The following is a 27,187-nucleotide window of genomic DNA, read 5'->3' as shown; positions in this document are numbered from 1 at the left end:
GGTATGCAAATGCATGTCGATTTTTTGCAAATCAGTGTGTGATGGCTTGCAGTCAAGCTGCAGGCTAATTGTGTGAACATTTTCACTCTAGTATGTAAACAACTGTAAAAAGCTGCAATACAAACTTTAATTTCTCTTTTTGACAACTTTTAACAATGCCCCCATTTTTTTGTTATTGTACTTGACACCTCATTGTAACAGTATGTGGTGCTTTGTATTTGAACTGTTAAAAAAATTGCTATAAATTACAATCAACCCAAAAAATATGGAATTAAAGTCCTTTAAATGTTTTTAATCTGTGTCGATTTCTGTCTGTATAGTCATTTAAAATCATCTGTAGCACAATGACAACACATACAGTACAAAGACGTCACTTTTGAAACTAAATAGGATATAAATGCTTGCCATGTAATAAATAAGCACAGCCTTTGCATATCTACAGTGCATTGTGATACTTTTAGTGTTTCACTTGTGTTGACATTTGTGTAAAAACAAAAGCACGTCATTTAGTTTGGCACATGAAACTCTATGGACCGCCATTCTGTTCACCATCAGTAGTGCGTGACGTCAGCAGTGCTCTTTCACCTGATTTGCATACAAACATTGGTTTACATTTTTTTTCCGTTTTCATTCCGTTTTTATGTGTTTGGTCCACATGAACATGAGCGTAAATGTGTTGTTGTTGTTGTTGTTGCTGGTGGCGGTAGTCCAATTGACAACTTGGCACCGTCTGTGTGGTCCATCCCGAGCGCCTGAGAATAAACGTGTGCTTGACACCAAAGTGTCTGTTGGTTGCTTCATTTTGCATCTGGAAGCATCCTCCAACAGTGTAAACAGCAACTCAATCCAGATCCAAAACATTTCCAGGATCAAATCCCGATTGGCTCCTCCTTTTAAGCAGCAATGGCGGCGACGTTTAGGGGTCCGGCGCTTCTCACCGGCGCTGGTCCAGCGTCAAACTTCAGCCAGTTCGCACACTTGTCACGCTCAGAAAGGTTTGTCGATGACTGCAACGCCTGCACACGTCACAATGAGTAGAGTTAGGCGGAAATGCATGCCGGGCCTTAAATAAACATTATTTGTGGGATAAAACGTTGCCAGGTTGGATAACTAACTGAAATGTTCTTCAAATCAGGGGGCGGTCCTAAGTGTGTCTTTGGTTGAACTAATTGCTTATTGGTTAATCGTCAGTAACAGCAAGGGAGAATTCACACACACACACACGAAAGAAACGATGGAGCTTGTTGTTTACAGGAAATTGTGCGACGTCGACGGGCAGCTCAAGTCGCAAGGTGTGAAGACGGTGGATAAGATAGTCGTCCATTGCTGGACCTGGCGAGACGTCATTGTTCGCCGACGCGCTCACTCGACCATTGAAAGGCAGTTTGCAACAGCCGAGTCCAACCCAAGACACGCGATAGGACCGCCCCCTCATTTGAAGAACATTTTATGACGGATTTCACGCTGACAGCGTCTGCAGCATGAAATAAATAACTAGAAAAATTCCCGCGGAAATTTTGAATGGGCCTGCTAACTCTTGCAACTCTTTTCAATGAGCAGTTTAAAATTTCAACCGTTGAAATCGCTCAAGAAATGTGGAAGTTATAATCAACTAAAAGTATTACTGCCCCTTTAAGAAACATGCACATTCACGCACATACATTTCATTTTAACTAACATTTCAATGAGCTGAACAGTTTAAAATTTCAACCATTGAAATCGCTCAAGAAATGTGGAAGTTATAATCAACTAAAAGTATTACTGCCCCTTTAAGAAACATGCACATTCACGCACACACATTTGATTTTAAGTAACATTTCAATGAGCTGAACAGTTTAAAATTCAAACCATTGAAATCGGTCAAGAAATGTGGAATCTACCATAATTAACAGCATCTCACTGCCCCTTTACAAAACATGCACATTCACGCACACACATTTGATTTTAAGTTGTGAGGAGACGTCACGCACCAACACTCCATTGATTTGTATAGGATTACGCTCACCTCAAACAAAAGCCTCTCGCGACTTAACGGTTGAAGATGCAGATTCCAGAAATGGCTCGTTAGAACGGCAAGGGTTTGGGGAACGCGAGCATGTTCTCAGTTTTTTAATCGGATGAAAAATGACCAAATGAGAGCAGGTTGAAAACTTATGATTGATCGAAAATGAAGAGGGAAAAAACGGCGAAATTAACATTGAAAAGAGATCAAAAATGTGCGACTTCTCCTCGCTTAAAGTGAAAATAAAGGTACTAAATGACACCTTAGCCAAATAAAACTTAGTTCTTCAGAAAGCAGAGGCTTGTGGCTACAAAATGTGCGAATTTGATGTCTAGTGAGCAAAGATTGTGGCCATGGTGACGAGTTGAAGTGAAACTTTTGGAAATAGATTTTTTGGTTCCCGTCACTGAAGCCTTAATTGGGTATCAGAGTGGCGATTACACTCACTGTCTTTGAACCCGCACAGGGGGAAGAGCTTTCATTCCTTAATTTTTTTTTTGACACTGAGTTAAAGATGACAAAAATTCCAACAAAATGAGCTAATTTTCATATCAATCGGTTAACGTATGCGCGCGCAGCGTCTCTTTGAAAAAGGTGCTTGATGTGTGATTTTGTCTTTCCTTTTCCCATTCATTCCTATGGGACTTTTATTTGGGAGTTTTTTGGGAATAGCATCGGCATGGTAACTGGGAATTCTTATAAAAATAATGCCGCACCGAGTCAGATCGAGCCGCATCGTTTGATACCTCATTCGTGCCGGTGCGATCTACGGTACGGGCCGCATTTTAGCAGAAAAAATCGTGGAATAAAATATAAAAAAAATAACTAGAAAAATTCCCGCGGAAATTTTGAATGGGCCTGCTAACTCTTTTCAATGAGCTGAACAGTTTAAACTTTCAACCATTGAAATCGCTCAAGAAATGTGGAAGTTAACCAAAATCAACAGTATGTTACTGCCCCTTTAAGAAACATGCACATTCACGCACACACATTTGATTTTAAGTAACATTTCAATGAGCTGAACAGTTTAAAATTCAAACCATTGAAATCGGTCAAGAAATGTGGAATCTACCATAATTAACAGTATCTCACTGCCCCTTTATAAAACATGCACATTCACGCACACACATTTGATTTTAAGTAACATTTCAATGAGCTGAACAGTTTAAAATTCAAACCATTGAAATCGGTCAAGAAATGTGGAATCTACCATAATTAACAGTATCTCACTGCCCCTTTACAAAACATGCACATTCACGCACACACATTTGATTTTAAGTTGTGAGGAGACGTCACGCACCAACACTCCATTGATTTGTATAGGATTACGCTCACCTCAAACAAAAGCCTCTCGCGACTTAACGGTTGAAGATGCAGATTCCAGAAATGGCTCGTTAGAACGGCAAGGGTTTGGGGAACGCGAGCATGTTCTCAGTTTTTTAATCGGATGAAAAATGACCAAATGAGAGCAGGTTGAAAACTTATGATTGATCGAAAATGAAGAGGCAAAAACGGCGAAAATTACATTGAAAAGAGATCAAAAATGTGCGACTTCTCCTCGCTTAAAGTGAAAATAAAGGTACTAAATGACACCTTAGCCAAATAAAACTTAGTTCTTCAGAAAGCAGAGGCTTGTGGCTACAAAATGTGCGAATTTGATGTCTAGTGAGCAAAGATTGTGGCCATGGTGACGAGTTGAAGTGAAACTTTTGGAAATATATTTTTTGGTTCCCAGCACTCAGACCTTAATTAGTCACACTCTAAATAGGCGACTTTCACCCTTTGCTCACTGTCTTTGAACCCGCACAGGGGGGAGAGCTTTCATTCCTTAATTTTTTTTTTGACACTGAGCTAAAGATGACAAAAATTCCAACAAAATGAGCTAATTTTCATATCGGTCGGTTAATGTATGCGCGCGCAGCGTGTCTTTGAAAAAGGTGCTTGATTGGAGTTGATCATTTTCGGATTCCCATTCATTCCTATGGGACTTTTTGGGGGACATTTTGGGGAATTGTGTCGCCATGGTAACTGGGAATTCTGAGGAAAATAATAGCGCAGCGAGTCAAATCGAGCCGCATCGTTTGATACCTTATTTGTCGCGGTGCGATCTACGGTACGGCCCCTATTCTTGCGGAAAAGTCGCTGGAAGATAATATAAAAATAATAAAAATAAGAAGAATAAACACTTTTCTAGGGTGGATAGTAATATGTGCCTGCTTGCTCCGCAAGCAGCAGCTTCGCTGCTGCTTGCTCCGCTTAGCAGGCCCATAACTAGAAAAATTCCCGCGGAAATTTTGAATGGGCCTGCTAACTCTTTTCAATGAGCTGAACAGTTTAAACTTTCAACCATTGAAATCGCTCAAGAAATGTGCAAGTTAACCATAATCAAGATCAAATAAAGTATCTTACTGTCCCTTTAAGAAATATGCACATTCACGCGCACACATTTGATTTTAACCAACATTTCAATGAGCTGAACAGTTTAAAATTTAAACCATTGAAATCGGTCAAGAAATGTAAAAGTTAACCAAAATCAACAGTATGTTACTGCCCCTTTAAGAAACATGCACATTCACGCACACACATTTGATTTTAAGTAACATTTCAATGAGCTGAACAGTTTAAAATTCAAACCATTGAAATCGGTCAAGAAATGTGGAATCTACCATAATTAACAGTATCTCACTGCCCCTTTACAAAACATGCACATTCACGCACACACATTTGATTTTAAGTTGTGAGGAGACGTCACGCACCAACACTCCATTGATTTGTATAGGATTACGCTCACCTCAAACAAAAGCCTCTCGCGACTTAACGGTTGAAGATGCAGATTCCAGAAATGGCTCGTTAGAACGGCAAGGGTTTGGGGAACGCGAGCATGTTCTCAGTTTTTTAATCGGATGAAAAATGACCAAATGAGAGCAGGTTGAAAACTTATGATTGATCGAAAATGAAGAGGCAAAAACGGCGAAAATTACATTGAAAAGAGATCAAAAATGTGCGACTTCTCCTCGCTTAAAGTGAAAATAAAGGTACTAAATGACACCGTAGCCAAATAAAACTTAGTTCTTCAGAAAGCAGAGGCTTGTGGCTACAAAATGTGCGAATTTGATGTCTAGTGAGCAAAGATTGTGGCCATGGTGACGAGTTGAAGTGAAACTTGAAATCAATTTTTTTCTCTGTCTTCACTCTGTTTCTTAATTGGTCCGCTCTAGCTCATGCAATACACACACATGGGATAAAGGATATTTCACTCACTGTCTTTGAACCCGCACAGGGGGGAGAGCTTTCATTCCTTAAATTTTTTTTTGACACTGAGCTAAAGATGACAAAAATTCCAACAAAATGAGCTAAAATTCATATCGGTCGGTTAACGTATGCGCGCGCAGCGTGTCTTGGAAAAAGGTGCTTGATTGGAGTTGATGTCTTCCGGTTTCCCATTCATTCCTATGGGATTTTTTGGGGGAGTTTTTTGGGAATAGCGTCGCCATGGTAACTGGGAATTCTTATAAAAATAATAGCGCAGCGAGTCAGAGCGAGCCGCATCGTTTGATACCTCATTTGTCCCGGTGCGATCTACGGTTCGGGCCGCATTTTTGCGGAAAAGTCGTGGAATAATAAAAAATAACTAGAAAAATTCCCGCGGAAATTTTGAATGGGCCTGCTAACTCTTTTCAATGAGCTGAACAGTTTAAACTTTCAACCATTGAAATCGCTCAAGAAATGTGCAAGTTAACCATAATCAAGATCAAATAAAGTATCTTACTGCCCCTTTAAGAAACATGCACATTCACGCACACACATTTGATTTTAAGTAACATTTCAATGAGCTGAACAGTTTAAAATTCAAACCATTGAAATCGGTCAAGAAATGTGGAATCTACCATAATTAACAGTATCTCACTGCCCCTTTATAAAACATGCACATTCACGCACACACATTTGATTTTAAGTTGTGAGGAGACGTCACGCACCAACACTCCATTGATTTGTATAGGATTACGCTCACCTCAAACAAAAGCCTCTCGCGACTTAACGGTTGAAGATGCAGATTCCAGACATGGCTCGTTAGAACGGCAAGGGTTTGGGGAACGCGAGCATGTTCTCAGTTTTTTAATCGGATGAAAAATGACCAAATGAGAGCAGGTTGAAAACTTATGATTGATCGAAAATGAAGAGGGAAAAACGGCGAAAATTACATTGAAAAGAGATCAAAAATGTGCGACTTCTCCTCGCTTAAAGTGAAAATAAAGGTACTAAATGACACCTTAGCCAAATAAAAATTAGTTCTTCAGAAAGCAGAGGCTTGTGGCTACAAAATGTGCGAATTTGATGTCTAGTGAGCAAAGATTGTGGCCATGGTGACGAGTTGAAGTGAAACTTTTGGAAATATATTTTTTGGTTCCCGTCACTGAAGCCTTAATTGGGTATCAGAGTGGCGATTACACTCACTGTCTTTGAACCCGCACAGGGGGAAGAGCTTTCATTCCTTAATTTTTTTTTTGACACTGAGTTAAAGATGACAAAAATTCCAACAAAATGAGCTAATTTTCATATCAATCGGTTAACGTATGCGCGCGCAGCGTCTCTTTGAAAAAGGTGCTTGATGTGTGATTTTGTCTTTCCTTTTCCCATTCATTCCTATGGGACTTTTATTTGGGAGTTTTTTGGGAATAGCGTCGCCATGGTAACTGGGAATTCTTATAAAAATAATAGCGCACCGAGTCAGATCGAGCCGCATCGTTTGATACCTCATTTGTCCCGGTGCGATCTACGGTACGGGCCGCATTTTAGCAGAAAAAACGCGGAAGATTAAAAAATAAGAATAAAAAAAATAAACCCTTTTTCTAGGATAGTAATATGTGCCTGCTTGCTCCGCAAGCAGCAGCTTCGCTGCTGCTTGCTCCGCTTAGCAGGCCCATAACTAGAAAAATTCCCGCGGAAATTTTGAATGGGCCTGCTAACTCTTGCAACTCTTTTCAATGAGCAGTTTAAAATTTCAACCGTTGAAATCGCTCAAGAAATGTGGAAGTTATAATCAACTAAAAGTATTACTGCCCCTTTAAGAAACATGCACATTCACGCACATACATTTCATTTTAACTAACATTTCAAACCATTGAAATCGCTCAAGAAATGTAAAAGTTAACCATAATCAAGATCAAATAAAGTATCTTACTGTCCCTTTAAGAAATATGCACATTCACGCACACACATTTGATTTTAACCAACATTTCAATGAGCTGAACAGTTTAAAATTTAAACCATTGAAATCGCTCAAGAAATGTAAAAGTTAACCATAATCAACAGTATGTTACTGCCCCTTTAAGAAACATGCACATTCACGCACACACATTTGATTTTAACTAACATTTCAATGAGCTGAACAGTTTAAAATTCAAACCATTGAAATCGGTCAAGAAATGTGGAATCTACCATAATTAACAGTATCTCACTGCCCCTTTACAAAACATGCACATTCACGCACACACATTTGATTTTAAGTTGTGAGGAGACGTCACGCACCAACACTCCATTGATTTGTATAGGATTACGCTCACCTCAAACAAAAGCCTCTCGCGACTTAACGGTTGAAGATGCAGATTCCAGAAATGGCTCGTTAGAACGGCAAGGGTTTGGGGAACGCGAGCATGTTCTCAGTTTTTTAATCGGATGAAAAATGACCAAATGAGAGCAGGTTGAAAACTTATGATTGATCGAAAATGAAGAGGCAAAAACGGCGAAAATTACATTGAAAAGAGATCAAAAATGTGCGACTTCTCCTCGCTTAAAGTGAAAATAAAGGTACTAAATGACACCTTAGCCAAATAAAACTTAGTTCTTCAGAAAGCAGAGGCTTGTGGCTACAAAATGTGCGAATTTGATGTCTAGTGAGCAAAGATTGTGGCCATGGTGACGAGTTGAAGTGAAACTTTTGGAAATATATTTTTTGGTTCCCACCACTCAGACCTTAATTAGTCACGCTCTAACTGATGCAAGAAAGGCGACTTTTACCCCTTTGCTCACTGTCTTTGAACCCGCACAGGGGGGAGAGCTTTCATTCCTTAAATTTTTTTTTGACACTGAGCTAAAGATGACAAAAATTCCAACAAAATGAGCTATTTTTCATATCGGTCGGTTAATGTATGCGCGCGCAGCGTGTCTTTGAAAAAGGTGCTTGATTGGAGTTGATCTCTTTCGGATTCCCATTCATTCCTATGGGACTTTATTTGGGAGTTTTTTGGGAATAGCGTCGCCATGGTAACTGGGAATTCTTAGAAAAATAATGCCGCACCGAGTCAGATCGAGCCGCATCGTTTGATACCTCTTTTGTCCCGGTGCGATCTACGGTACGGGCCGCATTTTAGCAGAAAAAACGCGGAAGATTAAAGAATAATAAGAAGAAAAAAAATAAACCCCTTTTCTAGGATAGTAATATGTGCCTGCTTGCTCCGCAAGCAGCAGCTTCGCTGCTGCTTGCTCCGCTTAGCAGGCCCATAACTAGAAAAATTCCCGCGGAAATTTTGAATGGGCCTGCTAACTCTTTTCAATGAGCTGAACAGTTTAAACTTTCAACCATTGAAATCGCTCAAGAAATGTGGAAGTTATAATCAACTAAAAGTATTACTGGCCCTTTAAGAAACATGCACATTGACGCACATACATTTGATTTTAACTAACATTTCAATGAGCTGAACAGTTTAAAATTTCAACCATTGAAATCGCTCAAGAAATGTAAAAGTTAACCATAATCAAGATCAAATAAAGTATCTTACTGTCCCTTTAAGAAATATGCACATTCACGCACACACATTAGATTTTAACTAACATTTCAATGAGCTGAACAGTTTAAAATTTAAACCGTTGAAATCGCTCAAGAAATGTGCAAGTTAACCATAATCAAGATCAAATAAAGTATCTTACTGCCCCTTTAAGAAACATGCACATTCACGCACACACATTTGATTTTAAGTAACATTTCAATGAGCTGAACAGTTTAAAATTCAAACCATTGAAATCGGTCAAGAAATGTGGAAGTTAACCATAATCAAGATCAAATAAAGTATCTCACTGCCCCTTTACAAAACATGCACATTCACGCACACACATTTGATTTTAAGTTGTGAGGAGACGTCACGCACCAACACTCCATTGATTTGTATAGGATTACGCTCACCTCAAACAAAAGCCTCTCGCGACTTAACGGTTGAAGATGCAGATTCCAGAAATGGCTCGTTAGAACGGCAAGGGTTTGGGGAACGCGAGCATGTTCTCAGTTTTTTAATCGGATGAAAAATGACCAAATGAGAGCAGGTTGAAAACTTATGATTGATCGAAAATGAAGAGGCAAAAAGGGCGAAAATTACATTGAAAAGAGATCAAAAATGTGCGACTTCTCCTCGCTTAAAGTGAAAATAAAGGTACTAAATGACACCTTAGCCAAATAAAACTTAGTTCTTCAGAAAGCAGAGGCTTGTGGCTACAAAATGTGCGAATTTGATGTCTAGTGAGCAAAGATTGTGGCCATGGTGACGAGTTGAAGTGAAACTTTTGGAAATATATTTTTTGGTTCCCGTCACTCAGACCTTAATTAGTCACACTCTAAATAGGCGACTTTCACCCTTTGCTCACTGTCTTTGAACCCGCACAGGGGGGAGAGCTTTCATTCCTTAATTTTTTTTTTGACACTGAGCTAAAGATGACAAAAATTCCAACAAAATGAGCTAATTTTCATATCGGTCGGTTAATGTATGCGCGCGCAGCGTGTCTTTGAAAAAGGTGCTTGATTGGAGTTGATCTCTTTCGGATTCCCATTCATTCCTATGGGACTTTATTTGGGAGTTTTTTGGGAATAGCGTCGCCATGGTAACTGGGAATTCTTATAAAAATAATAGCGCAGCGAGTCAGATCGAGCCGCATCGTTTGATACCTCTTTTGTCCCGGTGCGATCTACGGTTCGGGCCCTATTTTTGCGGAAAAGTCGCTGGAAGATAATATAAAAACTAGAAAAATTCCCGCGGAAATTTTGAATGGGCCTGCTAACTCTTTTCAATGAGCTGAACAGTTTAAACTTTCAACCGTTGAAATCGGTCAAGAAATGTGCAAGTTAACCATAATCAAGATCAAATAAAGTATCTTACTGTCCCTTTAAGAAATATGCACATTCACGCACACACATTTGATTTTAAGTAACATTTCAATGAGCTGAACAGTTTAAAATTCAAACCATTGAAATCGGTCAAGAAATGTGGAATCTACCATAATCAACAGTATGTTACTGCCCCTTTAAGAAACATGCACATTCACGCACACACATTTGATTTTAAGTAACATTTCAATGAGCTGAACAGTTTAAAATTCAAACCATTGAAATCGGTCAAGAAATGTGGAATCTACCATAATTAACAGTATCTCACTGCCCCTTTACAAAACATGCACATTCACGCACACACATTTGATTTTAAGTTGTGAGGAGACGTCACGCACCAACACTCCATTGATTTGTATAGGATTACGCTCACCTCAAACAAAAGCCTCTCGCGACTTAACGGTTGAAGATGCAGATTCCAGAAATGGCTCGTTAGAACGGCAAGGGTTTGGGGAACGCGAGCATGTTCTCAGTTTTTTAATCGGATGAAAAATGACCAAATGAGAGCAGGTTGAAAACTTATGATTGATCGAAAATGAAGAGGGAAAAAGGGCGAAAATTACATTGAAAAGAGATCAAAAATGTGCGACTTCTCCTCGCTTAAAGTGAAAATAAAGGTACTAAATGAAACCTTAGCCAAATAAAACTTAGTTCTTCAGAAAGCAGAGGCTTGTGGCTACAAAATGTGCGAATTTGATGTCTAGTGAGCAAAGATTGTGGCCATGGTGACGAGTTGAAGTGAAACTTTTGGAAATAGATTTTTTGGTTCCCGTCACTGAAGCCTTAATTGGGTATCAGAGTGGCGATTACACTCACTGTCTTTGAACCCGCACAGGGGGAAGAGCTTTCATTCCTTAATTTTTTTTTTGACACTGAGTTAAAGATGACAAAAATTCCAACAAAATGAGCTAATTTTCATATCAATCGGTTAACGTATGCGCGCGCAGCGTCTCTTTGAAAAAGGTACTTGATGTGTGATTTTGTCTTTCCTTTTCCCATTCATTCCTATGGGACTTTTATTTGGGAGTTTTTTGGGAATAGCGTCGCCATGGTAACTGGGAATTCTTATAAAAATAATAGCGCACCGAGTCAGATCGAGCCGCATCGTTTGATACCTCTTTTGTCCCGGTGCGATCTACGGTACGGGCCGCATTTTAGCAGAAAAAACGCGGAAGATTAAAGAATAATAAGAAGAAAAAAAATAAACCCCTTTTCTAGGATAGTAATATGTGCCTGCTTGCTCCGCAAGCAGCAGCTTCGCTGCTGCTTGCTCCGCTTAGCAGGCCCATAATAATATTAAACACTTTTCTAGGGTGGATAGTAATATGTGCCTGCTTGCTCCGCAAGCAGCAGCTTCGCTGCTGCTTGCTCCGCTTAGCAGGCCCATAACTAGAAAAATTCCCGCGGAAATTTTGAATGGGCCTGCTAACTCTTGCAACTCTTTTCAATGAGCTGAACAGTTTAAACTTTCAACCATTGAAATCGGTCAAGAAATGTGGAAGTTAACCATAATCAAGATCAAATAAAGTATCTTACTGTCCCTTTAAGAAATATGCACATTCACGCACACACATTTGATTTTAACCAACATTTCAATGAGCTGAACAGTTTAAAATTTAAACCATTGAAATCGGTCAAGAAATGTGGAAGTTAACCAAAATCAACAGTATGTTACTGCCCCTTTAAGAAACATGCACATTCACGCACACACATTTGATTTTAAGTAACATTTCAATGAGCTGAACAGTTTAAAATTCAAACCATTGAAATCGCTCAAGAAATGTGGAATCTACCATAATTAACAGTATCTCACTGCCCCTTTACAAAACATGCACATTCACGCACACACATTTGATTTGAAGTTGTGAGGAGACGTCACGCACCAACACTCCATTGATTTGTATAGGATTACGCTCACCTCAAACAAAAGCCTCTCGCGACTTAACGGTTGAAGATGCAGATTCCAGAAATGGCTCGTTAGAACGGCAAGGGTTTGGGGAACGCGAGCATGTTCTCAGTTTTTTAATCGGATGAAAAATGACCAAATGAGAGCAGGTTGAAAACTTATGATTGATCGAAAATGAAGAGGCAAAAACGGCGAAAATTACATTGAAAAGAGATCAAAAATGTGCGACTTCTCCTCGCTTAAAGTGAAAATAAAGGTACTAAATGACACCGTAGCCAAATACAACTTAGTTCTTCAGAAAGCAGAGGCTTGTGGCTACAAAATGTGCGAATTTGAGGTCTAGTGAGCAAAGATTGTGGCCATGGTGACGAGTTGAAGTGAAACTTTTGGAAATAGATTTTTTGGTTCCCGTCACTGAAGCCTTAATTAGTCACACTCTAAATAGGCGACTTTTCCCCTTTGCTCACTGTCTTTGAACCCTCACAGGGGGGAGAGCTTTCATTCCTTAAAATTTTTTTTGACACTGAGCTAAAGATGACAAAAATTCCAACAAAATGAGCTAATTTTCATATCGGTCGGTTAATGTATGCGCGCGCAGCGTGTCTTTGAAAAAGGTGCTTGATTGGAGTTGATCTCTTTCGGATTCCCATTCATTCCTATGGGACTTTATTTGGGAGTTTTTTGGGAATAGCGTCGCCATGGTAACTGGGAATTCTTATAAAAATAATAGCGCACCGAGTCAGATCGAGCCGCATCGTTTGATACCTCATTTGTCCCGGTGCGATCTACGGTACGGGCCGCATTTTAGCAGAAAAAAACGCGGAAGATTAAAAAATAAGAAAAATAACTAGAAAAATTCCCGCGGAAATTTTGAATGGGCCTGCTAACTCTTGCAACTCTTTTCAATGAGCTGAACAGTTTAAAATTTCAACCGTTGAAATCGCTCAAGAAATGTGGAAGTTATAATCAACTAAAAGTATTACTGCCCCTTTAAGAAACATGCACATTCACGCACATACATTTCATTTTAACTAACATTTCAATGAGCTGAACAGTTTAAAATTTCAACCATTGAAATCGCTCAAGAAATGTGGAAGTTAACCATAATCAACACTATGTTACTGCCCCTTTAAGAAACATGCACATTCACGCACACACATTTGATTTTAAGTAACATTTCAATGAGCTGAACAGTTTAAAATTCAAACCATTGAAATCGGTCAAGAAATGTGGAATCTACCATAATTAACAGTATCTCACTGCCCCTTTACAAAACATGCACATTCACGCACACACATTTGATTTGAAGTTGTGAGGAGACGTCACGCACCAACACTCCTTTGATTTGTATAGGATTACGCTCACCTCAAACAAAAGCCTCTCGCGACTTAACGGTTGAAGATGCAGATTCCAGAAATGGCTCGTTAGAACGGCAAGGGTTTGGGGAACGCGAGCATGTTCTCAGTTTTTTAATCGGATGAAAAATGACCAAATGAGAGCAGGTTGAAAACTTATGATTGATCGAAAATGAAGAGGGAAAAAACGGCGAAATTAACATGGAGGAGATAGGCGTCAAAGTCCGACTTCTCCTCGCTTAAAGTGAAAATAAAGGTACTAAATGACACCGTAGCCAAATACAACTTAGTTCTTCAGAAAGCAGAGGCTTGTGGCTACAAAATGTGCGAATTTGAGGTCTAGTGAGCAAAGATTGTGGCCATGGTGACGAGTTGAAGTGAAACTTTTGGAAATAGATTTTTTGGTTCCCGTCACTGAAGCCTTAATTAGTCACACTCTAAATAGGCGACTTTTCCCCTTTGCTCACTGTCTTTGAACCCTCACAGGGGGGAGAGCTTTCATTCCTTAAAATTTTTTTTGACACTGAGCTAAAGATGACAAAAATTCCAACAAAATGAGCTAATTTTCATATCGGTCGGTTAATGTATGCGCGCGCAGCGTGTCTTTGAAAAAGGTGCTTGATTGGAGTTGATCTCTTTCGGATTCCCATTCATTCCTATGGGACTTTATTTGGGAGTTTTTTGGGAATAGCGTCGCCATGGTAACTGGGAATTCTTAGAAAAATAATGCCGCACCGAGTCAGATCGAGCCGCATCGTTTGATACCTCATTCGTGCCGGTGCGATCTACGGTACGGGCCGCATTTTTGCGGAAAAATCGTGGAATAAAATATAAAAAAAATAATAAAATTAAACCCTTTTCTAGGGTGGATAGTAATATGTGCCTGCTTGCTCCGCAAGCAGCAGCTTCGCTGCTGCTTGCTCCGCTTAGCAGGCCCATAATAAACCCTTTTTCTAGGATAGTAATATGTGCCTGCTTGCTCCGCAAGCAGCAGCTTCGCTGCTGCTTGCTCCGCTTAGCAGGCCCATAACTAGAAAAATTCCCGCGGAAATTTTGAATGGGCCTGCTAACTCTTTTCAATGAGCTGAACAGTTTAAACTTTCAACCATTGAAATCGGTCAAGAAATGTGCAAGTTAACCAAAATCAACAGTATGTTACTGCCCCTTTAAGAAACATGCACATTCACGCACACACATTTGATTTTAAGTAACATTTCAATGAGCTGAACAGTTTAAAATTCAAACCATTGAAATCGGTCAAGAAATGTGGAATCTACCATAATTAACAGTATCTCACTGCCCCTTTACAAAACATGCACATTCACGCACACACATTTGATTTTAAGTTGTGAGGAGACGTCACGCACCAACACTCCATTGATTTGTATAGGATTACGCTCACCTCAAACAAAAGCCTCTCGCGACTTAACGGTTGAAGATGCAGATTCCAGATATGGCTTGTTAGAACGGCAAGGGTTTGGGGAACGCGAGCATGTTCTCAGTTTTTTAATCGGATGAAAAATGACCAAATGAGAGCAGGTTGAAAACTTATGATTGATCGAAAATGAAGAGGGAAAAAACGGCGAAATTAACATGGAGGAGATAGGCGAGAAAGTCCGACTTCTCCTCGCTTAAAGTGAAAATAAAGGTACTAAATGACACCTTAGCCAAATAAAACTTAGTTTTTCAGAAAGCAGAGGCTTGTGGCTACAAAATGTGTGAATTTGATGTCTAGTGAGCAAAGATTGTGGCCATGGTGACGAGTTGAAGTGAAACTTTTGGAAATAGATTTTTTGGTTCCCGTCACTGAAGCCTTAATTGCATATCAGAGTGGCGATTACACTCACTGTCTTTGAACCCGCACAGGGGGAAGAGCTTTCATTCCTTAATATTTTTTTTGACACTGAGCTAAAGATGGGAAAAATTCCAACAAAATGAGCTAAAATTCATATCAATCGGTGAACGTATGCGCGCGCAGCGTGTCTTGGAAAAAGGTGCTCGTTTGGAGTTGATATCCCATTCATTCCTATGGGTTTTTCCTTCCTTGAATTTTGGGTGGTTTTTTGGGAATAGCGTCGCCATGGTAACTGGGAATTCTTATAAAAATAATAGCGCAGCGAGTCAGAGCGAGCCGCATCGTTTGATACCTCATTTGTCCCGGTGCGATCTACGGTTCGGGCCGCATTTTTGCGGAAAAGTCGGTGGAAGAATAAAAAAGAAAAAGAAAAATAATAAACCCTTTTCTAGGGTGGATAGTAATATGTGCCTGCTTGCTCCGCAAGCAGCAGCTTCGCTGCTGCTTGCTCCGCTTAGCAGGCCCATAACTAGAAAATTCCCGCGGAAATTTTGAATGGGCCTGCTAACTCTTGCAACTCTTTTCAATGAGCAGTTTAAAATTTCAACCGTTGAAATCGCTCAAGAAATGTGGAAGTTATAATCAACTAAAAGTATTACTGCCCCTTTAAGAAACATGCACATTCACGCACATACATTTGATTTTAACTAACATTTCAATGAGCTGAACAGTTTAAACTTTCAACCATTGAAATCGGTCAAGAAATGTGCAAGTTAACCAAAATCAACAGTATGTTACTGCCCCTTTAAGAAACATGCACATTCACGCACACACATTTGATTTTAAGTAACATTTCAATGAGCTGAACAGTTTAAAATTCAAACCATTGAAATCGGTCAAGAAATGTGCAAGTTAACCAAAATCAACAGTATCTCACTGCCCCTTTACAAAACATGCACATTCACGCACACACATTTGATTTTAAGTTGTGAGGAGACGTCACGCACCAACACTCCATTGGATTGTATAGGATTACGCTCACCTCAAACAAAAGCCTCTCGCGACTTAACGGTTGAAGATGCAGATTCCAGAAATGGCTCGTTAGAACGGCAAGGGTTTGGGGAACGCGAGCATGTTCTCAGTTTTTTAATCGGATGAAAAATGACCAAATGAGAGCAGGTTGAAAACTTATGATTGATCGAAAATGAAGAGGGAAAAACGGCGAAAATTACATTGAAAAGAGATCAAAAATGTGCGACTTCTCCTCGCTTAAAGTGAAAATAAAGGTACTAAATGACACCTTAGCCAAATAAAAATTAGTTCTTCAGAAAGCAGAGGCTTGTGGCTACAAAATGTGCGAATTTGATGTCTAGTGAGCAAAGATTGTGGCCATGGTGACGAGTTGAAGTGAAACTTTTGGAAATATATTTTTTGGTTCCCGTCACTGAAGCCTTAATTGGGTATCAGAGTGGCGATTACACTCACTGTCTTTGAACCCGCACAGGGGGAAGAGCTTTCATTCCTTAATTTTTTTTTTGACACTGAGTTAAAGATGACAAAAATTCCAACAAAATGAGCTAATTTTCATATCAATCGGTTAACGTATGCGCGCGCAGCGTCTCTTTGAAAAAGGTGCTTGATGTGTGATTTTGTCTTTCCTTTTCCCATTCATTCCTATGGGACTTTTATTTGGGAGTTTTTTGGGAATAGCGTCGCCATGGTAACTGGGAATTCTTATAAAAATAATAGCGCACCGAGTCAGATCGAGCCGCATCGTTTGATACCTCATTTGTCCCGGTGCGATCTACGGTACGGGCCGCATTTTAGCAGAAAAAACGCGGAAGATTAAAAAATAAGAAGAAAAATAATAAACCCTTTTTCTAGGATAGTAATATGTGCCTGCTTGCTCCGCAAGCAGCAGCTTCGCTGCTGCTTGCTCCGCTTAGCAGGCCCATAATAAAAATAAACCCTTTTCTAGGGTGGATAGTAATATGTGCCTGCTTGCTCCGCAAGCAGCAGCTTCGCTGCTGCTTGCTCCGCTTAGCAGGCCCATAATTACTTTTTTTTATGTGCATATACATTTTTGTTTTGATTTCCATTCATATACATTTTTGAATTAGATTGAATCTTGTTTTTAGTTTTGTATTTATTTATTTATAAAACTATTTTGTTTTGATTTCCATTCATAATTATTTATTTATATAAATTTATTGTATATGTATATATGTACATATATATATACATATACATGTACATATATACACATACATGTACATATACACATATATATATATGTATATGTACATATATATAGTTTTTATTTCCATTCATATTTACTTTTTGTGTTTAATTTTTGAATTATATTGAATCTTTTTTTATTTTTTTATTTTTTTTTACTCTTATTTATTTATGTATGTATTTTTTTCATTGTTTTTATTTCCACTTATATTTATTTTTTTATGTTTAATTTTTGCAATTTCTTTTTTTCATATTTGTTTTAATTTTCACTTTTATTTATTTATTTATTCATTTATTTATTCTTAATTTTGGCAGTTTTAGTCCTCCATACAAATAAACACCTTCAAGCTTTTAAAAGTAATGCCGTACCTTAAAATAAAATTTTGGTTAAAAAAAAAGAAAAAAAGTTGTCTTATTTATCAGCTGAATAGCAATAATAAAGTGTTTGTATTGAAATGTGCATGTCACCAGCATAGCTGCGTCCATTGCTCATGTTGGTGGGAATGAGGCTCCACTTGTCCACGGCCGGGTCGTAGAACTCCACGGAGGAAAGGTTGCACGAGCCGTCGTCGCCACCGACCACGTACAGCAGACCGTTGATTGTGCACACGCCTGGAAAACACACACGCACACACACACACACACACACTACAGTGCCACAATGCTACATGCTCATGTTTACTGATTTTGTGTGACTGGAATTTCCTCTGACCGGCATTGCGGCGGCACATGTTCATGTCACAAACGGGCCGCCACGTGTTGCCGGGCGGGTCGTAAACCTCCACGCTCTTCCTCACTAGGGGTCCGTCGTGGCCGCCGGCCGCATACAACTGCCCCCCCAACACCCCCACACCTGCACAAGACGCGCGTGTGTTAAAATGTTGCCGTTGCCGTTCAAGTGGGACGCCATTTTGGAACGTTCACGAGTGACTTTCACCTGCTCCGCTGCGCCGTGTGCTCATATCGGCGACGTAACACCACTGATCGGAGGCGGGGTCATATTCCTCCACGGTGCTGAGACACTGACGCGACGCTCCGTCGTAACCCCCGACCGAGTACAGCTTACCTGAGACACACGCTCGCAAATAGGTCACGTGATCTCTCGCGCTCTCGGGTCACGCCCAGGTGTTCATACCGTCTATCACACCGACGCCGACGCTGCTACGCCGCGTGTTCATGCACGTCACGTGCGTCCACTCGTTACTTTTGGGGTTGTATACTTCCACTGTGGACAGACCTGAACGCAACACGCGGGGACAGGAAGTCAAGAGAGCCAATCACAAGCTGTTTGTGGCCGTATATATGTGTGCGTGCGTGTACCTATGCTGCCATTAAAGCCTCCCACGGCGTAGAGCAGCCCACCCAACATGGCCGCCCCCAGCGTGCTGCGCCTCTCCTGCATGCTGGCCACGGGGCTCCACTGATCCCTGGCGCCGTCGTACACGTCCACCGTCCTTTCGCGCAGAGAACTGTTGAAGCCGCCCACCGCGTACACTTGACCTGACAGCGACACCACGCCTGCGCACAATACGATATCATATTTATTTATTAAGCCACTGCATCATTATATACATTTAATGCAGAGGTTCTTGTCAACCACAAGAGGGAGCCTGTGTACCAATTAGCAGGACCACAATTTGACCATCACTGTTACAGCCTTTCTCCAAAATGGAATTCCAATTTTCCTCAACATTCTACCCACAATAGCCCATAATGACATCATTAAAAGCATTTTTTTTAAACTAAGAAATCACATGCATACACTGCTAAGGCTGGTTATCGATTCTAATTTGCTCAATCGATTCGATTTTGATTCACAAGAGTTCAAATCGATTCGATTTCAATTTTTTTGTGATTTGATTCTATTCAAACCAATATTGATTAATTATGAAATATCTATTCTTCTTCAATATCAACGACATGATAAAAACACCACAAACATTACATTTCAAATTAAATGTTGGAGATCTGGTCAAATGATTTAGTTTATTAATGAAAGTAACACGTGTTGTAATCATTTCAGCAAGGGTGAGGTGGAAATATTTTTATAATTCTAATTCAATAATTGTAAATATAAATTAAAACATACGGAATTATCTTAAAGTGCAATATGTTAGGTCTCTTATAAATGTACGAAAGTACTTTTAAATTCACGTGAAAAGTAAATTTAATAAGAACATTTTTTTTATGATTTTATCGGAACAAAGATATTAAAAATAATCGATTCATGATTTTATAAATTGATATCAGGCTCGAAAAGGAAAATCTATTCGATATTGATTATTCTTTTTTTTCTTTTTTTACTCAGTCCATCTGGAAAATATTCACAGGGTCCAGTTCAATATCAATTCTAACTCATCTTACATTAAAAATAAATTCTAAACAGCAACAATCTTATTTATGGGGTGTTGTGTGTAAAATGTGCAGTGAGAAAAAGAGTGATCTATTTTAGAATAAATCTGGAACATAAAATAGAGGCAGAACACTTTTCTGATTCACTCCCGCCGAGTCTGATGTGTTGCCATGGTAACCACAACACACACTATAACAATCGCAGTGTGGCACCGCGCCACAGGGTGGCGCTTCTCTGCTTTTGTGTAGTGCGTGTGGACTTTTCGTTTTCGCGGGGGAATGTTTTTGATGCCGTACAGGCGTGGTGGCCCATTGTGTTTTCCTTTTGTTTTAATAAAGTTAATCCGTGGATTGATAACCTTTTAAAGCTGTCCCGTTTGTTTGTTTTGCTGACCCGCTACGCGTTACAATACACACATAAATACCTGCTCGACAGCGTCTTGATGGCAGCTCAGCGACCTGGTACCATCGATCTTCTTGGATGTCATAACATTCCACGCTGCGGATGGCTTTGGGAGCTTGGCCGCCGACCACCATCATAACCTGACCACCCACGCACATAGTAAGACACACACACACACACACACACACACACACGCACGCATCATGTAGGCCGTGTGGGCACCTTGGGGATGCTGACAGGCGTGCGCGGTCGCGTCCTGTCCGTCTTGATGAGGTGTCTCTGGTCGGCGGGAAGCAGGTGGTACTTCATGGCCTCGATGAGGAAATCCTTGCAGGTGTTGTTGTTCTTGATTAGAGCTTCTTCTTCTACTATCTGACAAAGAGCACAAAAAAAACATATTTTCATAGAGTAGCTGGGGATAGATTGAGCAGAAGAACAAAAACACAAATGTGTAATAAAGCTCAACTATGCGAGAAGATTCTGGATAAAACGTCACATGGCAGACTTTGAGAGCTCCACTTTACTACAGCGCGTGAGGACGTTGCGTTGACGTACCTGAACCAGGTAGTCTCTGGACAGCAGCGGCAGGCGCACGTGCTCCATCAGTTTGGGCATGTGCTCCACGCGGGCGCCTTTGTCCTGTTTGATCCACCAGATCATCGCCTCAAACACCTACGGCAGCCAGCAGGGGGAGCCCAAGTGAAGCGCAGTTAAAAGTCAATACAGGCTGCTGTTTACTTTATTGTAGTACAATTACTACATTATGCGTATTGCAATGCAACTTTGGTTTTAAAATCCCAGAGAAGTGAAGATAAACTGTGCTCTGTGTGAGTTTAGGATGAAGATTTTGCGGTTGGTCTATTAAGTTGCGCCGGGGGAGGCGGAGGGCACTACCACAAATCCTGCCTAGGGTGCCAAGTTGCTTAGGAACGCCACTGCTTTAGTGGGTGATAATTTTGCCACTTGCTGTCGACTGAAGATGACATCACAGTTGCTCATGAAACGACCAAACACAGCTCACCTGTTTTCTGAAGCTGAGCTGTGTTCTTACCTGAGAACTGAGCAACTGTGATGTCATCTTCACTCAACAGCAAGTGGCAAAATGGCCGCCTTCTGATATTGATCAAAACTGCTGGATTTTGCTGCTTAAATCATATTACACTAACGCAATATTAACCAAAATATCATATTTAGACTCGTGGGATTGCATAGAACATTTTATTGTCAATACAATTTTTGGGGGGGTTGATTTGAAATAATGTCATTATAAACAAATCCTCTCAAATCTACTAGTCAGCCTCTTCTTTTACATGTTTTGGATTGTGCGTTTTCTCACCTTCTCCTCTGTGGACACAGTGAGCTTGTCGCTGGAGAACAGGCTGCAGACCTGCTGCAGGGACAAAGACGCAAACTCCTCACACTGGACCACCTCAGAGAAATGCTGCTCTGTGAGACACAAAAACAAACACAATTGATCACATTGACAAGAGAACAACTTTGAAGACATTGATATGGACTTGTCAGGTGTTCTCGGTCTCATTTGAACGCACGTAAGCGGAAGCAGCTTACCGGCATAAGCGTGCGCCTGCGCCACGAGCTGCATGCACGTGTGCATATCGGCGAAGGCTCGGATACCCAAGCAGTTGGAAGGATGCAGCTGGGACTGCAGGAAGTCACAGCACGCCTGACGCACGTCCATCAGCTGGAGGAGACTGGCGGCTGGCAGCAGAACCTGAAAAAGGGGGACACAAAAAAAAGCTCTCGTTACACGAGGGCGTGGCAAACAACCACAGCATGCCGATGGCACGTTGAACGCGGCCAAGTTAACGAGGACGGCAATCCACGAAAAACACATTAGTGATGGCGATGCACTCATGAATGAGGCTAACAGCTAACAGTGGGAGGATTTCCTGTCTCTCTCCATGTGCACACTTCCTGGACTAATAATGGCAGGAAGTGTACAGGCTGCGAAGACATGATTTGCACGCGTGTTCACTGCTGGAATTAAATGAGAAGAGATTGTTGTGTGTTTTCAAGATGAGTCTTTCACACAGAGCCAGCAATAAATAAATAATAGGTCACCTGTACCGTTCTCCACCACTAGGAAATTAACTATGAGAGTGACTTAAAAGAGTGATATATCATGACCCACTTAAAATAATTGCAAAAAATATTTTTTGCCTAAATCCTCTCATGATGCAAATGGTTCAAATGTTTTAGTTTCCTGAAAAATCTGGAGAAAAAAACTTAGCTGATGTGTGTCAACTATTATCTGAAATAAAAGTATGATAGAGCTTACAGTTTGCACTCCTTATGTTGACAGTTGTAATTAAAGTTCCTTATTTAATTTAGTAGTGTTCTTCTTTGCCTTTAAGTTGACCCAAACAAACTCGCGGTTTGGCAGACACGGATCTGCATATTTGCGGATATTTTAAATAAAAATATATATATTTGCGAGGGATTGTCGTGGGGTCCCCATTCTCTGCATAAAACATATATTGAGACGTACAACGGCATATTAGGGTTACGTATAATTATTAAATTTTTTGGGGGGCGGGGGCAACATCCCGAGAAAAAATTCTGAGAGTACATTTGCGACTTTATAAAGTGGCAAATTTGCAAGAAAAAAAATCATAAATTTTCCACTTTATAAAGTGGCAAATTTGCAAGTTTAGAAAGAGGCAGATTTGCGAGAGAAAAAAAGGCTGAAACTTACGAGAAACGCACGTAGCATACATACATACTTTTCGGTCGGTTTTCAAATAAGGAGATAGTAATGGCTTTAACCACAACATGTTAAGTATTCACACTTTGAAGCGTTGGGTACTGCCAGCGACAAAGATGTCTCGCTATGCGAAGGTCCACATCCTGAGGATCAAGCATTTAAAGTTCATTTGTTAAAATAAATATTTACTTGTACATTTATGTTTCCCAAAAATAAATGTTGGTATTTTTTTGTACAAGTAGCTAGTTGATGTGTCAAATCTGCTGCTCTCCGTCATTCACTTGCATTTGCCTAAAGTATGCTAGCTTCTGATTGGTGTTTAGTCAGCTGATAGGGAATCAGGAAGTGTTGTCGCTCTTGCTGCCCGTGTATGACGAGTAAAGTTTAAATTAAGAATGAATCCGTCTCCATCTTGCCTTTTCATTTTATAAGCAGTGTCCCATTAACCACCAACAAATCAGCACATTAGACTACAGCAACTCTACGTGTATTGCTTGTAAGTTTCTGAGGTTTTTTTCTCGCAAATCTGCCACTTTCTAAAGTCGCTAATTTACGGGGGTTTTCTTGCAAATTTGCCACTTGTGGCAAATTTAAAGTTTTTTTCTCTGAATATTCCCCCCACCCTTTAAAAAAATATATATTATATGTGGCCCTAATACGCTGTCGTAAAACGCTATGTGTTTTTTGAAGAATTGTTTTGTTTTTTGTTATTTTCTTCTTCAATGGGTATCAATTGTACGTGGATTTTTTGCTATTCACGGGCTGGGCAGGTCTTTATCCCCTGCAAATAGCTGCGCCAACTTTACTCAAATTTTGGGCATTACAAGAATTTGCATTATATAGCAAATATTCTTATTCAATATATTGGCCGACATATCTGGTATCTTTTTCTTTTTAAATATAATTCACAAATATCTGTCTTGGATAGTCGACGTCCATCACTTTAACATACTTTCTTGATAGCAGTTATTACTTCCTATTAGTCATGGCCTGGGATCTTAAGGTGCCACAAAAGCTGAGGGTGTACGTTCCACAGAAAAAATGCCTGGGAATAGGCGAGGGGTCACCGTACTCGCTCACCTGTACATTGTCCTCAGTGACTTCTATCTGAGCCGTGTAGATGTAATCCACCAGCTTGGTGAGCGTGGGGCCATCCACCTCGCCGATCTCCACCTGCTGGGCCTTGCTCTCACTCATGTCACCTGCACATGCACACACACGTAAGGGTTGAAGCACACACACACTCATAGACAAGGGAAAATAAAATGGGCTGACTACCTGTGAACATGGCACAGAAGTAGGGGCTTGAGGCTGCCAGGACCACCCGGTGCGCCGCCACCGTCACACTTCCCGCCACCAGCTGGACATCACACAACATCTTCTTCCTGACGGACAGCCGAAATGAAAGTTGTTGGCGTTTCCTGGTTTATAATAATCAACTTGTGAGGAATAAGCAGTTAAGAAAATGGGTGGATGAATTTTCGTAGCGAAGGGAATAAATCTCTAAGACAAATTTGTCTAAAAGGGACACCTGGGAAGGGTCAAAAGGACCCTCAAATGACCAATTCTGAGCAAAAATAATCATCTTTCTATGCATAGGTGATTGAGACTTATGTGGGTTTACTAATGATAGACATGCCTACCAATTTTCACATTGCTTCATGAAACTGGCTTTGGGAGCTGAATTTCTTTTAAAGGCAGAGTGAACGCAACTAAGCCCATTGAGCTTAAAATGGCAACTAAAATGACAGCCTTTTTCAATAAAGGCTTCTGCAGACTTTTTTTTCAGGGTCTACTCATGATAAACATGCCTAACAAAATAAACGCCTTATTTTGTATTATTCTGTAGTGTTTTAAACTTCGCCACCGTGCTTCAAGCACAATGACAACAACTTTTTCTCAATTTTCTATCACCCATCTGTCTGTATGTGACTTTCAAATTTGGTAGAAGGCAAAAAATATATATTCTAGCATTAATTTGTCTTTGAAGAAACCCTGGACATGGCCAAAATGGCCCTAAAATGGCTGCCACAAACCAATATGACAGCCTTTGTGTGCTTTCAACCATGCTTCTTTTTGTGGATCACCTCATGATAGACATGCCTACCTACCAAATTATATGTTGTTAATTGAAACTGCTTTTGGGGCAAAATGTTTTTATTTTTCCAGAGATCGGGTGCACAATAATGGCCGACTGCGTGTTTATGAGCATGGTTGTTTGAGTCGTTTTTGTGAGTTTACTCATGATAACATGCATGCCAAATTTATTATTGTATAAGTGAAACTGAATTCAGGGGTAACATGTTACAAATTTGGCAAAAAAAAACACCCAAAAGTGACATTGTTTACCAAAATAGTAAACTTCGTCTTTTCGGGCATGGCTTCTTGAGAATTTTTTGTGGGTCTCCTCATGACTGACATGTATATCAAATGCCGTATTGTGAAACTGGATTCATTTTCAAAATGGTGTGAACCAAACCATAAAATATCCGCTTTGAAAACAAAAATGCTGTCACCCCGGGTCCTAATAGATGAAAACAGCATACCCTCTGAGGTCATTCATGAGCTGGAAGGCTTTCCTCATGTGCGTGTGATTGAAGGTCAGCATTCCGCCATTTGCCGCCATGGACTCCTCTTCTCCTTCCGGCTCGGCGTGGCACATGGGAAGCGATGGGGCCTCCAAACTGGTGACACATGACACGACGGGTCTGGAACCAAATGATTAATTGACTCTACGGTAAGTGTTAATTTACCCATCTGTTGATAGGGAGAGGCATTTTTGGAATCATATTAAATAATGTTTGCAGTAGGGGTGTGAATTGCCTAGTACCTGGCAATTCGATTTGTATCACGATTCATAGGTCACGATTCGATTCGATACCGATTAATGATGATGAATCCTAACCCTAAGTAAGATGTTTTTTTAAAAATATTTCCATAAAAAAATTATGTTTAAAAATCGATTTGAGAATTGCGCGCTGTAATATCGCGATATATTGCCGAATCAATTTTTTCTAACACCCCTAGTTTGCAGTATATTATTCTTTATATATACAGTGAAATACGAGTTTAAGTAAGAATATTTGGGAAATTTTTTGAGAATTACAATAGAAAGGAAACATGGACACAACAACATTGTGGAATGACCAGACTTCCTGCATGCAATTCTTCAAACTTTTTTTTGTGGGTTTGCTTACCATGTTGGTAAGTGACACTGGCTTCAGGGACTGAATTTTAAAATTAGAATTAGAACCAATGGCCAAAATTCCCCTATTATAGATTCTTCAAACCAAAATGGCTGACTACCTCATTTCACATATAGCTTCCTGAGACTTTTTTTTTTTGTCCATATGCAATACTACTACAAATTTCATGTTGGTAATAAAACAGGGACTGCTTTTTGTTGTGCAAAAAAATGACTTGGCAATCATGTTATTAGGCTATATTTAATTCAATATTCAAGAGGGTTTCATATTTGTATTTTACTACAGCATGATGTATGATTTAAAAAAAAAAAATTTAATCATTAAAGAAAACGTGTCAATTTGAGCCAAGAAAAACCCGGCTACCTTTGAAAATAAATGAGCTTGTAGTATCTTACATCGACTGATTGACACTAGATTTGCTCGAGACAAGCGACGAAAAAAAATAGTAGGTGATGTTTAGGTCAAGTTGAGCAGCGTTAGCATTTAGCATTTTTAACTTTACTACTAGCACACCCTGACAGGAATTGTTGATCGTCTTTTTAGTGTTGGATCATGTCTAGAAAGCAACGTCATATGGCAACAAGCGCTCCCCAAAAAAGTGAAGTTAATGAGCAATTTAGCACGTTAGCTCACATCATTAATAACAACAAAATGCTAGCTTATTGGTAGGAAGATGGGGGCTCGTGCGCCGCCAAGCAGGAAGCGCGTTTTCTTTCAAACGGTTGACATTTGATTTGTGGATGTATGATCAAAATTACGCGATGTGGGTATTTTAAGAGATAAACAAGTATATTATGGTAAAAAACTCACCCCGGCGACACCTCGTCCATTGTGGCGGAGTCACACAAACGCACCACGACGGGCGCCCACGGACACGAAGATCGTCTATTCCAAAGTTGATACCACTTTGGACACTTTTTTTTTTTTTTAAACAATAGCTTCATTCCGTTAAGTGTATTAAGACTGTGCTCAGACTAATGGAGTAAAATTACATGAATTGTATTAAGTGCAATTGCATGACTTTATAACACATCTAGCGAAAATTGCATTTGA

At 40.0% G+C, this 27,187-nt stretch overlaps 1 protein-coding gene across 3 annotated transcripts; it reads right to left on the bottom strand.

Annotated features, from left to right (window-relative positions):
• Positions 1-108: 108 nt before the first annotated feature.
• klhl3 (kelch-like family member 3) lies at positions 109-27,187 on the bottom strand. 3 transcript variants are annotated; one of them, XM_086085886.1, is made up of 15 exons: positions 26,945-27,179; positions 25,475-25,636; positions 24,207-24,313; positions 24,009-24,130; positions 21,773-21,935; positions 21,540-21,649; positions 20,759-20,875; positions 20,426-20,575; positions 20,226-20,343; positions 18,769-18,966; positions 18,584-18,685; positions 18,386-18,514; positions 18,161-18,301; positions 17,917-18,060; positions 109-1,016 (listed from the first exon to the last, which is right to left on the bottom strand). In XM_086085886.1, exons 1-15 carry the CDS (start codon positions 27,076-27,078, stop codon positions 988-990), a joined length of 1,926 nt encoding a protein of 641 aa, XP_085942012.1. In that variant the 5' UTR covers positions 27,079-27,179; the 3' UTR covers positions 109-987. The 3 variants fall into 3 exon arrangements, with proteins under 3 accessions (XP_085942012.1, XP_085942010.1, XP_085942011.1); XM_086085884.1 differs by having other exon boundaries at positions 17,917-18,096; positions 21,540-21,935; positions 26,945-27,187; XM_086085885.1 differs by having other exon boundaries at positions 21,540-21,935; positions 26,945-27,183.

The sequence above is a fragment of the Leptonotus elevatus genome, chromosome 9 (assembly GCF_054856555.1).
Source record: "Leptonotus elevatus isolate MCC_2025b chromosome 9, RoL_Lele_1.0, whole genome shotgun sequence".
Taxonomy (NCBI): domain Eukaryota; kingdom Metazoa; phylum Chordata; class Actinopteri; order Syngnathiformes; family Syngnathidae; genus Leptonotus; species Leptonotus elevatus.
Note: the sequence above shows the minus strand (reverse complement) of the source record. Positions and strands in the feature narration are given on the sequence as shown.

Bases quoted from the DNA above. Each gene is read 5' to 3' on its own strand.
- klhl3 (XM_086085884.1), bottom strand. From the start codon at position 27,078: ATGAAGCTATTGTTTAAAAAAAAAAAAAAGTGTCCAAAGTGGTATCAA. The intron at 18,302-18,385 runs GTGAAAGTCACT...CGTCTTGTGCAG, and splicing joins CACACGGCGCAGCGGAGCAG to GTGTGGGGGTGTTGGGGGGG. The intron at 1,017-17,916 runs GTGACATGCACA...TGACGTGTGCAG, and splicing joins CAATGGACGCAGCTATGCTG to GCGTTGCAGTCATCGACAAA.